Consider the following 15,626-nt stretch of genomic DNA (forward strand, 5'->3'; position numbering starts at 1 on the left):
GATAGATAGATAGATAGATAGATAGATAGATAGATAGATAGATAGATAGATGGATATCTTAAGCTGAGCAGCAGTGACTCACGCCTTTAATCCCAGCACGTGGGAGGCAGGGGCAGATGAATTTCTGTGAGTTCAAGTCCAACCTGGTCTACAGAGCGAGTCCAGGACAGCCAAGGCTACACGGAAAAAGCCCTGTCTCGAGAAAGAACAACAAACAATTTCTTTTTTTTTTTTTTGGTTACAGAAAGAAAACAGACTAGAAGCTCTTTTCTACCTTATGAATAATAAAATGTGAGCATCATAGCTTCACCCCAAATGAGGCGAACACACAGGCACAGCCCCGTACTCCCACGTGAGAAACAGCACGAAGACTTTCTCAGGGCAGCGTCCGGCCATCTCCTTCACACCCACCACTCTTTCTGCCCCAAGGTCACTGTCCACAGCATGGGAGACACACTGCACCCCATGACTCTTAGCTCCCAGGACTTCCCTGTCAGAACCCCCCCCCCCCCCCCCCCCCCCCACCCCCCCCGCTCCCCCTCACCACCCCCCCCCCCCCCCGCATGCTGGCACCTCACTTATTTCCAATCTGAAATACTTTGCATCCTTTTTTGACTCCAGTTTCCCAAGTGTTGCGCAAACCTCAGGGCCCAGCAGCAGGCAATTTCTTCTCATTTACAGGGCTCCACTGAGGTAGCTTTGGGGAAACGGGATGACGGGATGACGTTAGGCCTGTGTTAGAGCCCGCAGCGTGCAAGCCTGGCATCGAGGCCACAGAACGGGCGTCAGAGCTCTGAATGTCGTCTGGGTTGCAGACGCTGTCCATTGGTGCCCGCTGGTGTCCCCTCCCCCCTCCGCCCTTCCCCACCCCTCCCCCCTTCACTTTCTGGCTTGAAAATATCATCTTGTTATTATGAAAACCTCAAGGACTATATTGTTGTCAGCTGAACGAAGCTGTTTCTCAGAATGCCTCGTTCTGGAGTTACTGGTTCTGAAGGCTGGGGTGAACAAGTGTGCTCGCTGGCTAGAGCCAAGAGGCGATCATCTCCCGTGTCTGGATGGTGAGGTGCGGTCCACAGCAGCTGTGTGCGGGGAGAACCTTTCGGTGATCCCTGTAACGAGAAAATAGTAGCCTGTAGCTCACATACTTCCACACAGCCGGAGTTCCGCTCGTTTACATCAGACAGGCACACATCATGGAATTCTGGCGTTCTGACGATATGGGATGCTCAGAGGAACTGGCCTCCCCTTCCCCCGTGCACGGAAGCCAGAAGCTGGTGAAAGCACAAGTAAAGCTGTAAACGGTTACACGTTTGTTAGACTCATGGATGCAAAGAGAAAGAGGAACGCAGGCCAGCCGAAAGGTCAGGTCCCTCGAGGCCTGTAGGAAACTGCCTCCCCCCGGGGAGTAGCAAGAAGAAACAGGTTGATCTACAGCGGGTGATCATGAGGTGCCAGGCTCCATCTTTAACTGTGAAGGATAGTCTTTGGGAGTGCAGAGCCTTCGAACTGAGACCTGACCCGGAGTCACCTTTGTCAGACTGACCTGTAATCAGGTGTGGTGAGGCTGACGTGCCTGTCATCGCAACCTGTAGAGGAGGCTGAGGCAGGAGAAATGTGAGTTTGAAAAGATGAAAAAAAAAAAAAAGCTTTTATATTTAACTAAATATAAATCTACAAGATGTTGTGAAAATTGTACAGCGAAGTCCCAAGGACCGACCATCCAGCCTCTCCCAGGGTGACATCTTATAAAGAGAGGACCTTATCAAAACCAGAAGTTATTAGGGCACAGTCCATCTGACTACACCATTGTGTCCACGTATTCTGCTTCACGTAATGTTCCTAAAGGTTAGATGATACTTTTTTTTGGGGGGAAGGCATGATCCAGGTAATTGGTTACTAGGCTTGCTAATTATGTTTTTTTTTAATTATGTACAAATCATGACGACTTATTTATTCTTGAAACAGGGCAACTGTTTTCCACTTATGAACGTCCCTTCCTGTAAAGGAATACTTTATCCGCCATGGCAACTGGCCACTTGCTCACATTGACACTACAGAGCAGGCATTCAGTCCAGGCGCTTCCATTCCCTGCTTTGACCTGTCTTGGGAAGCTGCTTGCCAGTGGCAGCTTCTCCAAGGACAGCAGGTCTGAAGATGTGGGGAGACCTTGGCTTTCCTGATCCGGTAATGCCTTAGGTTCTGAACTATGCAAGGGAGCTGTTTGTCTACCCAGTCCCAAGCTCTGTCTGTCCCTAGAGTTTCAGAAGATAATACGTTGTGACGGCAGCTTGATTTTACAAGAGGAAGGGAGAAGGGGAGCCAGGACAGGCCCGGACAAAGCCACCAACCAGGAAGGATGTGTAGAGCACAGTATGGCCAGGAAAAACATGCTAAAGATATTTCCTCTGCAGCCGGGAAGATCCAGGGAATAAGGAGCCATTTGCTTGCCATTGTATTATGTCCCCTTGGCCCTGTCACCTCCCTGTACTGTGAATATGTTCATTATGGCAATGAAAAAAAATGTCACTGACTTTTAACGTGCAATCGGGAAAAGCCCGTGTTATCATTTCATCACTTAGTAGTTTTGGCTTTTGAGACGATAGCTAGATGACCTGGCTCTCCTGAGGAGGCTGTCCCTGTCTCCCCGCTGATAGAATCACAACAGTACACCACACCCATTCTTTCTCCAAACATTTATTATTTCCTTGTTTTGACATGTTGACATTACATTCTGTGTAATCTACACAACTTCCAGATTCTCTCCTGTCTTAATGAAACATGGTTATTAAAATTAGAAGGATCTCTGGGTGATGGTGGCACATACATTTAATCTGAGCACTCCAGAGGCAGAAGCAGGCAGATCTCTGTGAGCTCCAGGCCAGCCTGGTATACCTAGTGAGTTCCAGGACAGTCAGAGGCTACACAGAAAAACCATGTCTCAAACACAAACAAAAATTAGTAGGATCAGTCATGTGATTATTTTCCCCTGAGGTAAAAGGACCTCCAGGTAGTAAACAGAACAGCAAACACAGGCACCTGTTAGAGTCTCAAAGTAGGGCATCGTGGGTGGGCAAGGGTAGGAGCACTTCCGGCTGGAGAGAAAGGCCCTCGGTAGGAGATGTGGTGGGTCGGCCTCAGCAGCTGTGTGAACCAACAGCTCTTCCCTGTGCGTATGCCTTCGTGGGCTCCATGAGAGTCTCGGAAGACTTCTGGCTCTAACATTTTCACGTGTGTTGTCGGTGTATTTCTGCCAGACTGTATTCACCACATTCGAGACGTCGTGAAACCTCCTGGTTACCACAGAGGCTTGGATCCGGGCACAGATGTGGTCTCATTTGGGCAAAAGTCCAAAAGAACGAGTGTGCTTTTATTCATAGAGGAAGATGGGTTGAGTGGAGGTTAGAAATAGCGCAGCTCTGGGTTTTCAGCCGGGAGGCCCCGTTCGTGGTCTCTGGTGGCTGTGGCCGTCCTCTCACAGCGTTGATGGGAGGTGAACCATTTTGCAGTTGGCACTTGAGCTAAAACTTGAGGGATCTGAGGGATGGATATTCCACAGCTGAGAAAGAAAAGAAATGTGCGCAGAGACAGGTGCCAGATAGAATGGGGAAAGCGATGGGCAAGGAGTCCAGGACCCCAGCCCACCCGGAGGCTGGCAGACATCCCTCCTCTAAAAGCAAGTAACACAATACAATACCCCTTTTGCCTGCTGCATTGGTTGTTTCAAGCAGCAAATGGAGGGATGGCTACCGAGTAGCTTGTCAGCCCGTTTGTGTAACACCTTTTGCTATATCAAAGAAGAAAATGGAATCCTGATGCTGGCTGTGGTTGAAGCATAGTAATTCCCAGAGTCCTTAATTGTACCCAAAGGCTTCTTCGAAAGATGCTTTTTCACAGTTGGGAAAATGAGTCTCCTATGGCAGGGTCCCTGACTGAGCCTTAAGTTCCTGGGACACTCACCAGTTTTTTTAGCCTGAGGGGCTAAGAGGGCGTTCTGAAATGGGCTGGCTATATTGCTTATAAAAGGCTGTTTGAGGGGCCTTGAGAGATGGCTCAGAGATTAAGAACACTGGCTGTTCTTCCAAAGGTTCTGAGTTCAATTCCCAGCAACCACATGGTGGCTCATAACCACCTACAATGAGAGCTGGTGCTCTCTTCTGGTTCTCAAGCACATATGCAGGCAGAATACTGTATAAATAATAAATAAATTAATTAATTAATTAAAAAAGGCTGTTTGAGCCTGTATAAATTAGCTAATCTCTTCTCCTCCTCATCCTACTTCTTTGTTTTTTGTTTTGTTTTGTTTTGTTTTTGAGACAGGGTTTCTCTGTATAGCTGTCCTGGAACTCACAGAGATCTGCAGACCTCCTAAGTGGTGGGCTTAGAAGGTGTGGGCCATCACCACCAGGCCTAATGTCTTCTTAATGTACTTTCCTCTGTTAAAATGGGTTTGCTAGGGTTGGGGTTTTGGTTTCACGGTAGAGTGCTTGCTTTGCAAGTACAAGGATCTCGGTTCTGTTCCTAGCACCAAAATGTAAACTACAGTAAGGGTGAGTCCCCTGACACTGATCGCCTGGTGAGACTTCAAAACTCAACTAGTTCAGTGTAAGACAGGCAGCATTGCCAAGCTTGTGGGGTGTCTTACCTGGTTGAGGATGGTGCATCGGGGACCAGAAATTTACCAAGCACAGCTCAGTCATAGTTCAGGAAGTAAATAACCATGGCCAAGATGGAATGTTTTTCCCTTGATAAATGAAAAAAACAAAAACAAACAAACAAACAAAAAACAATTAGGTCCCCTTTGTTCCAGTCACCGCCTAGCAAAAGTGGGGACACTGAACTCTGTTCAGTTCTCTGGTAGACCATCAGCTCGGCTCCTCTTTTCCCTGGGCTGCTTCCTGACTCCATCCACCTCACCTGTTGTAGAGAGAAGAGTTGCAGCTTGTGTTTTTCCCTTTGTTTCTTGGTGGTTGAGAAGCTAAATGGGCTTCAGGTGACCTTTGCTTTCTTTAAAGAAAGGATTTAAAACAGCTTAAGAGCTGATGGACATGAAATAACCACAGCTAAGGAGACCTGGGAACCGGAGGAGAGAGGAAGGAAGGAGCAAACATATCCCTCCGGCCTGCACGACAGGCCCGATGGGTGGGCTGCCCCGAACGGAAGATAACCACCCACACCGCAGAGTCCGGGAGCCATGCTGGCGCAGCTCCAAGCCCTGCCTGTTAACTACTGAGGTTTTATTGGGTCTAAAATTTTCACTTAGGTGAAATGAACTCAGGAATTGGAGTGAAGGTCAGAATGAGGTTTGGAGCTCGCCCTTCTGATTGCTGTGCTATCTAGCCAGACCCTCCCCTCATCCTGCTTCTCCAGTTTTCTCATGTAAAACAAAAACAAAAATGCCAATCTGAGGACCACACATATTGTTACACACACACACTGGGAGGGAGGACTCAGCACCCACACACTAGAAAGGAGAGTGGTAGCTGCAGAGATTTTTTTTATAGTAAACACTATTTTTTAAGGGGATTCACCACCACCCCCACCACCCCCGTTGCTTCTAAATAACTATTTGAGTTTTCTACCCCACTTCAGACCGTTTAGTTCCCAAATAGAAGACACACAGACCTTTTAGATTAAAAATCTTTAAAGCACAATAACTGGGCAGGTATCAACCCTCTAAGCCACTTTGCTCTTTCCCAGCAACACACCCCAAGTTACATGCCATAACTGTCCCTGCCTGAACTGCTTCTGTTCCATCAGGCCAGCCCTCATGGTCATGTGGTCACAGTCCCTACTGCCCCATGGCAACTTCCTCATCTCCAGCTTCCTCTCCTGCCTCTTCGCCTTCTCCCTTCAGCCCCCAAGCCCTGGGAACCTTCTCTCTGCCTACTTCTCTTCTGCCCAGTTATTTGCTGTCCAGCCTTTCTTATTAACCAATCAACTTTAAACTGGGGAGTAAGGTTTACACAACAAAGGCTGGTGTGCATGAGAATGCCAGTCGGTGACAGTTCTCAGAAGAGAGGGCTTCTGGCTGTTTCTGCCTGGCCCTTTCAGACAGTTCTCCCAGGCCTGGTTTGTTTGTGTCTTGGACCCACTCTGGAGACCAGGCTAGCCTTGATCTCTTAGGCATCCACCTGCCTCACTGTGCACCAGACATCTTCTAATCCCTGCTCTTACCAGTAAGGGATCTTCTCTTTTCTCTCTCTCTCTCCTTATTTTTATCTATTTGTTTTAAAGAACAGTCATTGTGTTCTTGTTCTTCTAATCAGTGTTACATATCCATCTGCATGTATGCACATTTGGGTGCAGGGAAGTCAGGCTGCTTGGAGCGGTCCTTCCAAGAGCGTGCCCCTTCTGGACCCATAAGAGAGCCTCTGTAGCCGGGCGATGGTGGCACACATCTATAATCCCAGCACTCTGGAGGCAGAGGCAGGCGGATCTCCCGGTTCTAGGCCAGCCTGGTCTACAGCTCGTGCTCTAGGACAGCCAGGGCTACACAGAGAAACCCTGTCCTGAAACCCAAAAGTTAACAGACAAAAAAAGAGATCCTCTCTAGTTCTGCTTTTTTGAGATGGTAGCCGAGGTTGGCCTCACACTGCTGTCTTATGGTGGAGGTTGATCTTGAACTCCTGATTTCCCTGCCTAGACTTCCTAAGCCCTGGGATTACTGGCCTGTGACACCATGGAGCCCCTCCCCCAGCCTCCCACTCTAACCTCTCCTTACCAGAAGTCTCTTAAATGGGAAACTTCGCCTCCCTCCTTCTCCCATCGTTCCGTCTTCCCTCTAGGATTCATTCACCCAGTTGCCAGCAACTGAACACTGAAAAGCTTTGGATTATGGGATTGGAGAGATGCCTCCAAAGCTGAAAGTACTTGCTGCACTTGTAGAAGACTCAGGTTCCCTTCCCAGTGGCCACATGGTGGCTCACAACAGTCTAACTCCAGTCCCAGGGAATCTCATACCCTCTTCTGGCCAGAAACTTCTGGCCAGAAACTTCTGGCACCAGAAACTTCCATGGTGCACATACACACATGCACACAAACACTCAAACACACAAAAGGAAATAAATCCTCAAGACCTAAGTATGTAATGGAGCTCTCCTTGGGAGAGGAGATGCATGAAAGATACATATATACATGTATACGTATATTGTGTGTATATATACATGTAGATGTATATTAAATATTTTAAAATTATATATAGTTATAAATTAATAGTCAATATAATTATATGTCATCTTATGAATTTTATATAAAATATGTTTATAATCATATATAAAATTATCTAAGTATATATCCATGGGAGAGGAGGAGCATGAAAGTAATGTATATATACATATTTATATACATATACACACATGTATATGCACACACATTGCTTTCATGAACATCCTCTCCCATGGATACATGCTTAGATAATTAATATGTAATATATGATTTATAATTAGCATATATAATATATTTATATTTATATATAATGATTGCCAAGGGAGGCTGCAGCAGGGTGGTTTTGACACAGAAAAGAGGCACTGGCTAGTCAGTAAGCCCTTCATGCAAGTAAGTGGACCTAGCCGGGCCCTACAGGTGAGCAAGAGGCAGCCAGCAGTTAAGGAAGACACACTGCGTGGAGGAAGCTGTCCGTTGAAGGGCATGGATCAGGAGGGGCTGAGCGTGTTGCATGGAGGAGGGGAAGAGAGGGAGGTACAGACTGAGGACATGAGGGCCTATAGGATACGGACATTGTCCCTTGGTCTCGGTTCCTTGGAGATCGGGCAGGGTAGGTTTTGAAAGCCCCTCATTGTGGCTCGATTGAAAGCCACCCAGATGGCCTTGGGGAGGAGCTGGGCAAAGAGAGAGGGCAGGTGGTGTCTACTGAGGGGGACATAGAGGTTGGCAAGACATAAAGTTGTGGGGGAGATGGTAGCAGCCAGAGGAGGCACAGGAGGAGTGGAGATTTCTTTTGAATGTGTTCATACCAGTCTGGACTTGGGGGCTCAGTGTCTAAAAGGCAAACACGGCGCACCTGACACTATGGCCCAGAGCAGACAGACAGGCAGAACATGGCGCAGAGTCCTTCTGGGCTCTGTCACAAGCAGGAGGTGACATCTGAGTGACTGCGAACAACCAGACCATCGTGAGGCCACGGTCAGGCCATGAGTCTTTTCATAGTGAGAAGAGACACAAGAGTGGGAAGGGGTAGACGAGGGTTTGAATAAGAAACAATGGTTCCTAGGGAAAGCGTGACCCTTTAGGTCCTAACGTTTAGGAGGTGAGGGAGCAAGGAGACTGTATCATCTACCTCAACCACAGTTTTTCAGCCATGGCAGACAGGGAAAATAAATCGTCCTCACACGCATGGTCCTGGCTCCCATGGGTGCTGCCTGCCCCGGGGAGAGGCAGCAGTCACCTCAGCACTGTTTCTCTGGTCTCCTCGGGGTTGGGTGGGAGGAACGTGGAGTCATCATTTAGACTAGCAGTTCTCAACCTGTGCGTCAAGACTTGGGAGTCGAATGACCCTTTCTCAGGGGTCACCTGAGACCACAGGAAAACGTGAATATTTACATTACAGTTCCTACATTACAGTAGCAGAATGACACTTATTAAATGGCCACAAAAATAACTGTGCAGTTGGGGGTGGGTCGCCACAACATGAGGAGCTGTATGAAAGGGCGGCAGCGACAGGAAGGTTGAGAACCACCGCTCTAGACTAAGGTGAACCAGTCTAAGGTGCCTGGTTATTTCTGGAGAGGAACGAGAGGGGCTGGCTCGGATGATACATGTTACAGCAGCCACTGCCTGGAACAGCCTCACCTCACCTCGATACGACAACCAGTCAGTCCCACCTCCCCTCACCAGGAAAAGACAGTCAGTCAGTGACACCTCACCTCACCAGGAAAAGACAGTCAGTCAGTGACACCTCACCTCACCCTAATAAGACAACCAGTCTGTACCACCCCACCAGACTGATGAGAAAACTGTACTGTGGGAGGGTGAGGAACCGAGCCAGGCTCAAGTTGGGTGACTGAGTGACATTTCACCGGCACCTTGCCACCAATCTTACGGGAAAAGATCACCCTGAAAATTAAAATTACTAGACAGCAAAACCACTGTAACACATTTACTGTGTTGCTCTCTCCTTGACCATCAGACAGAAGCCCAAAGTAGAAAGCTTTCTGGAAACAAAACAAAACAAAACTTTTTTAAAAAAAATGTGACAAGTTTGTAAAAACTCAGAACTTTGCCTCTTTGAATAAAATGAGATTAACAGTCTTATGTAACTATTGGCTTCCTCATTAGTCAGTGCTACTGAAAGGAACTTAGAGGGGGAAGTCAGGCACAGGGCTGCCTCCCTGTGCTCTCAGTGAAGTAGAGGCAGGAGGCCCAGAAGTTAAGGTCGGCCACAGCCACATAGCAAGCCTGGGTTGCCCAGAATCCTGTCTCAAAACAACAGGCACAGCAACAAAGAATTTCAGGGCTGGTGGGATGGCTCAGTGGGTAAAGGCTCTTGTCACCAAGCCTGATGACCTAGATCAGATCCCTGGAACCCACGTGGTAGAAACAGAACAACTGACTCCCACAGGCTGTTCCCCGAGTTCCGCACGACTGCTACAGCGCGTGGGTAGCCCCCTCCCTCTCTCCATAAAAATAGTAAAAACAAGAAAAGAAATTAAAAAGAATGTGGAGTGGGAAGGTTCTAGTACGCAGTTTTCTTGCGTTTATGACAGGGTCAGTCAAAGACGAGAGGAGGAGGATGATGTGGACGCTCCGAGGGTCTGGTAAATCTATTCACCTAAAAAGATATTAACATTCCATCCACATATTTTTGTATTGGTTTGTTTGGGACGGGGTCCCTTTGTAGCCCAGGCCGGCCCTGAACCTGTAAGTGTTGCATCCTTAGGCTGGAATTACAGGCCTACGCCACTGCGTCCGGCAGCCTTCCATTCTCTACATTTGAACTGCTCCCAGCTTCTTTGTCCTCACGTCCTGCTATTGTGCACAGGCCCCTCCCCCTCCCCTGGGGGTGGGGCGGGCTGGGACTTGTGGGAGGCTGTTAAGCTTTAAGAGAATGACAGGAGCCTATGTTCTCCTAGACGACGGCGACGCTGAGAAACCTGGTGGACTCCCCTCTGACGAGAAGCAAGCTCCTGAACCTGGGGGCCATTCCCCAGCTCTGCACAGCGATGGAGCAGTACACGGGCGACAAGGACGTCTGTACCAACATCGCCAGGATATTTAGGTAGGTAGACTGTAAGAGACCCCGCTGGAAAAAAAAAAAAAAAGTACACTTGTCAGTTTTCGTAACCTCGGAAGAGGAAACCTCAACTGAGGAAGTGCCTCCGTGGATCGCCCGTGGGCGTGGCTGTGGGGACATTTTCCTCATTAATGTGGCCCGGGCCCACCTCGGGAAGCACCATCCTGGGCAGGTGGGCCTGGGTTCTGTGAAAAGCAGGCTGAGCAAGCTATGGGAAGCAAGCGCTAAACTGCTTCTCTCTGGGGTCGGCTCCAGTTCCTGCCTCCAGGTTCCTGTTTGAGAGTCTGCCCTGACTTCCAGTGGTAAACTGTGACGAGGAAACATAAGCCAAATAAACCCTTTCCTTTTCCTACCCCAAGTTGGTTTTAGTCGATTTTTTTTCCCCACAGCAAAGAGAAGCAAACTAGAGCAAATGCCGACATATATGCTGAGTTCTCTCTGTTATTTGTGTGTATGACTGGAAAGGACTCTTTTTTTTTTTTTTTTTTTTTTTTTGCATTTAAGTTCATCTACAGGCAACATTTTGAATGTAGTTTAAAATAGCCAGTTTGACTTGATTTCTTGTGTGAGTGTAATGCAACCCTAAGCTTATGAATTGCCAGTCACTTAGAACCTAAGAAGGCTGTGAACTAGCCTAAGGTGTTTGTTATTTTGCTTGAGTGTCTTCTTCACCCCTTGGAGATAAAGAACTATGTACCCCGAAACATGTCAAACTTTTTGGCATACAGGAAATGCTACCTAAGTGCTCTAACTAAAAAAGGAGATTGCTGATTCAAGCCTGATCTGACTTAGTTTGTAATAGTTATTTTTGAAAGGTCTTTGATGGGGGCTCAAGAAGGACACTGAAACAGATTGTTGGAGGATGGAGTCCATTAGGAGATGCGAATGCCATGGAAATACAGACAGATACATGGTGGAGACTCTGAAGAGAGGAATAAGACTGTACGTGGCAAAAGTGGGTCTTATTCTTATAGGTTCTGATGAGCGAGCTTGCACAGCTCACACCCGTAGCTAGGCCAGGCCCTCTGGTTCCCAGGCAGGAGGCAGGGAAAGGTTTGGGGGGCCGGATAAGTGAGCAGCACCCCTTCTGATGGAAACTCACATCTCCAGGTGCCGGCGCTTCTCTGGTGAGATCGGCAGGCCGTGCTCAGTGGGTGCTGTACGGGTCTGCCTGAGGAGGGCCAGGCTGCGGCGCCAACTGGCCTGCGAAGCTCCATTCTAACATTACATTCTTTGAGTTCTGTGTCGTGTGTCTGAGCTTGGACCCACACAGGCAGCGGTCACCTTTGCACTTTTTCTGTTTCACGTGTGGTGATCATTTGAATTCTAGGTTGTCTGAAAGTAGCCGGATGTTGATACATTTCAGAAATGCCTTTAAATTATGCCTTTACGTTTTCCGTTCTATGTGCTTGGCTAACGGTCTTCCAAGAAGATTCCCCCTACGGCTTTCTCTCCCTCCTCCCTCTCCCTCCTCCCTCTCCTTCCCCCTCCTTCTCTCTCTTTCTTTCTCTCTCTGGTCTTACATCGTACTCCAAAGTCCAGTCCTGTTGTCTTATCATCTTATCCTAAGTCCTAAGAGTATAGGTATGTGCCACCTCACCTGTTTTGTTTTGTTTTTTTATCTCCTTTAATACAATTTTCTAAATATCTCTATAAGGATTTTACATCCTTTCAAGATGTATTCCTGTGTCCTAAAGAAAAAAGTCACTTCCTCATAGGCTATACTGATGATTGTAAATACAATCATATTTACTTATTAATTTTATATTCGGAAATCTGGTAACCATTATGTCTGTAGATTCTCTTCTATTGTCTACACAAATTTTCTGTAAATGAGAATGATTATTTTGTTTTTTGTCAAAATATTGCAACTTTTCCCTCACCTCTTTAATATATTTTTAATTTAATTAGTTAATTTGTTTCTGTGTTGAGATAGTCCCCACCCCATAGTCCAGGCTGGCCTTGAACCCCTTGAAATCCTGCCTCAGCCCCCCAAGTGCTGTTGGAGCCCGTCTTTTCTTTATTGCATCACTTAGGACTCTAATACAAAACTGGAGAGAACTGGCTATCTTCTTCCTCACTTTACAGAATTAGTTTATGAGCTCACCAGCTGAAAATAATTGTTGTAGGCTCCCCCCAGTGCCCTTTGGAAACCGAGATCTCAATGTGTAGACCATGCTGGTCTCCAACTCACAGAGCTCTGTCTAGCTCCCTCCGCCTCCGGGGAGTTTTTCTTATGGTAAGATATTATGCAGCGTTGGAATTAGTTAACTGATACACGGTTGCCTTTCCCTTTATCACATTATTTTTGTGTTTCCAGTTATGAGTTTATAAGTCAGAAAATAAGTGGGAACATGTAATCAAAGTACGTGTGGTTAATAGCTACTGATTCAATTAATTAATGGTTCCTTCTTTGCTTCCCACTCTCCCCCTCCCCACCCCCGCCAGACACGCCAGATTCTCATTGCATTACCACATCTGATCCCAAGCCCCTGAGCTCCAGTGGCCCTCCTTCCTCTGGCCCCATGGCTACCTAACGCACTTGTCTAATGAGCGTGCACGCTGTCATGTTTTCCACTTGGTTCGTCTTCAGACCGTTTTATTTTTGAGAATCTCATTTTTCCCATAACACATTCAATCAACGCTCAACAGTTCCATCCCAGCTTGTGGGTGGCTGAGGTGACTGGTGGTTTGAGACCAGCTTGGGATATGTAGTAAAATCCTGTTTCAAAAAATAAAGCAATATGTAGTGGCCATAGCTCTGTGGCAGAGCGTTTGCCCAGCCTGCCAGACAGGGTCAGTTTCTAGCCCCTCGATTAACCAATCTTCATTTTGGTCAGTAAAAAAATTGTCCCTAAGGATACAGTTTTAATATTTGTGCTGTACTTACCGTGTGCTGGGCAGTCTTCTAAGTGCTTTCCAGGTGCCAACCAAATAGGTACCGTTATTGTCTCCCTCATCCCACATAGGAGGAAACTGAGGCACAGAAACATGCAGTCGCTTTTTTCTAAAGTCACAATCTGCAGGTCGCAGAGCTGCACGCAGTTCAGGCCAGGCATTTTGTCTCTAGAACTTGTACTTTTTACTCCCATGTTATGTGGCCTCTTTGTTATTAAAATTGCTTTTCATGTTTAGTTTGACTTTCAATCATTTAAAATTTTTCCTTGATCAGTCTTGCTTGCCAAAGCTTTGACAGACATTCACTCTTTTTTTTTTTTAATTATTACTATTTTACTTGAGAGGCAGAGGCAGGAGGATCTCTGTGAGTTTGAGGCCAGCCTTGTCTACAAAGGGAGTTCTAGGACAGGTAGACCTGTTAAATAGAGAAACTCTGTTTCCCAACCCCATATATATATAATTTTATGAATACTGTTAGTACCTGTGTGTACGTATGTGCTGGGTGATCTGAGAGTTACGAAGATGCTGCCTCATCTACTGGGGTTGGAGTTACAGGCGGAGGCACCGTGTGGCTGCTGGAAACTGAACTGGGTCCTCTGCAAGAGCAGTGAGGGCTCTTAACTGCTGAGCCACCTCTCCAGCCCCAACTCATTAGTGTTTGGGTTTTTTTGGTTTTGTTTTTTGTTTTTTTGCAAAGGATAAATAGATGTGTTGATCCATTTCATTGTATATTTTCTATCTTACTATTCCTGCCTTTGTCCATACCAACCCTCCTTCTTTTACCCTCTGTGAAAATGTTGTGTTTTTCTTCTGTCCGCTTTAGTTAGAAATTCATTTCCTTTCTTTTTGGTATTATTAAGGCTATTAATTTTCCTCTGCTGCTTTTAGCTGTATCTTACAAATTTTAATTTGCAGAATTTTTGGTTTTTATTCAGATGTAGTTTTAGATTTTCTAATTTATTTGAGCTGTAAGTTACATATTTTAAAAAGTTTTATAATATGTGGGAAACATATTAATATATTTTAAGCTCCTAGTGTGGCACATCCCAGCACTTTCAGAGGTAGAAGCAGAAAAATTAGGAGTTCGGGGTCATCCTCAGCTACACAGTGAGTTCAATACCAGCCTGGGCTACATGCAACTCTGTTTCCTAAAAAAAAAAAAAAAAAAAAAGGTGAGTTCAAGACCAGCCAAGGCTATATGCAGCTCTGTTTCAAAACAACAAATGAACAAAAAGGGCTGGTGAGATGGCTTAGTAGGTAAATGCACTTGCCACTAAGCCCAACGACCTGAGTTCAAGTCTGAGGATCCAGTTGTAAAGGAGAGACCCAAGTCCAACCACGTGCACACACACTCAAACGCACGCGCGCACGCACACACACACACACATATATGCACACTCCCTGACCTGGTATTCCAGTGTTATCCAGGCCGGTCTCAAAGTTGTCAAGCGCAACAGACCCATACCTCTTAGATCCTGACTGCCGCCATTGTAGTTAGACACCAGCCATGCTGCACAGTGACCAGGCAAGGTTGTGAGGAGGACCCCGGTGCTGGGCAGACGTGCCGAGACTCACAGCCTTGTGCATGGTCAAATCGGAAACATAGTGATGTGCTGCCCCTTGACCTGGAATTTACCTATGGCTTCCTGTTTGTTGAAGGCTTTTCAGCATTGTCTTTGAGATTTGCTCGCTGCTTGTGAAACTCTCTCAGTGCTGCTTGTCCTAAGGGCTAGTTTTGCTGATGTCAGTTCCACCTGCTGCCGGGGTACCCACAGACTAATGGTCACCCAGGCAGATATTGTGCTCATCTCTGAGCTTCTGTTTTGAACATGCTATCTAGACATGTGATGGTTCGGTGTTTTTTGGTGGTGGTGGTAGGTTTTTTTGTTTGTCAACTTGACACAAACCTAGAGTCAGTCATCTGGAAAGCGGGAACCTTAACTGAGGGATTGCTTTCATAAGATTGCCTTGTAAGGTAAGTCTGCGGGGACCTTTTCTTGATGAATGATTGAGAAAGCCCAGCCCACTGGGGGTGGTGCAACCGCTGGGCAGCTGGTCCTGGGTCCTAGAAGAAGGCAGGCGGAACAAACCACAGGGAATTCGTGAGCAGCCTCCCTCCGTGGTCTCTGTTTAGTTCCCGCCTTGATGGATTGTAAGCTATAAGGGGACATAAGCCCTTTCCTACCCAAGTTGCTTCTTTTGGTCATGGCACTTATCATAGCAACAGAAAGCAAAGTAGGACAATAGCTACCTTACTCCAGGTTCCGCCCACTACTGAGAACCAAACGCAGGGGCTCATGCTCGCTTGACAAGTGTTTGCCACCGAGATATGTCCTCGACCCCTCGAAGGAAGAGGCTTTAGAAATCTCCTAGCTCTGTCGTCTTAGAGTCTAGAGCAGACAGAGCCTCTTTGCTTTTTCTCTAGACTAGTGTACGGGGGCATTTCTGAACTTCTTTTCATGAGTCCTCTTGGTCC

The 15,626-nt window shown here is 46.9% G+C and overlaps 1 protein-coding gene across 1 annotated transcript in view; it reads left to right on the forward strand.

The window, feature by feature from the left end:
• Armc2 (armadillo repeat containing 2) overlaps positions 1–15,626 on the forward strand; it is a 107,316-nt gene that overhangs the window by 57,524 nt on the left and 34,166 nt on the right. Inside the window, exon 11 of the mRNA XM_055616019.1 lies at positions 10,092–10,237. Within this exon, the coding sequence (XP_055471994.1) occupies positions 10,092–10,237 (146 nt within the window). The remainder of the gene's footprint in view (positions 1–10,091; positions 10,238–15,626) is intronic.

The sequence above is a fragment of the Psammomys obesus genome, unplaced genomic scaffold (assembly GCF_907164565.1).
Source record: "Psammomys obesus unplaced genomic scaffold, mPsaObe1.curated_primary_1811, whole genome shotgun sequence".
NCBI lineage: Eukaryota > Metazoa > Chordata > Mammalia > Rodentia > Muridae > Psammomys > Psammomys obesus.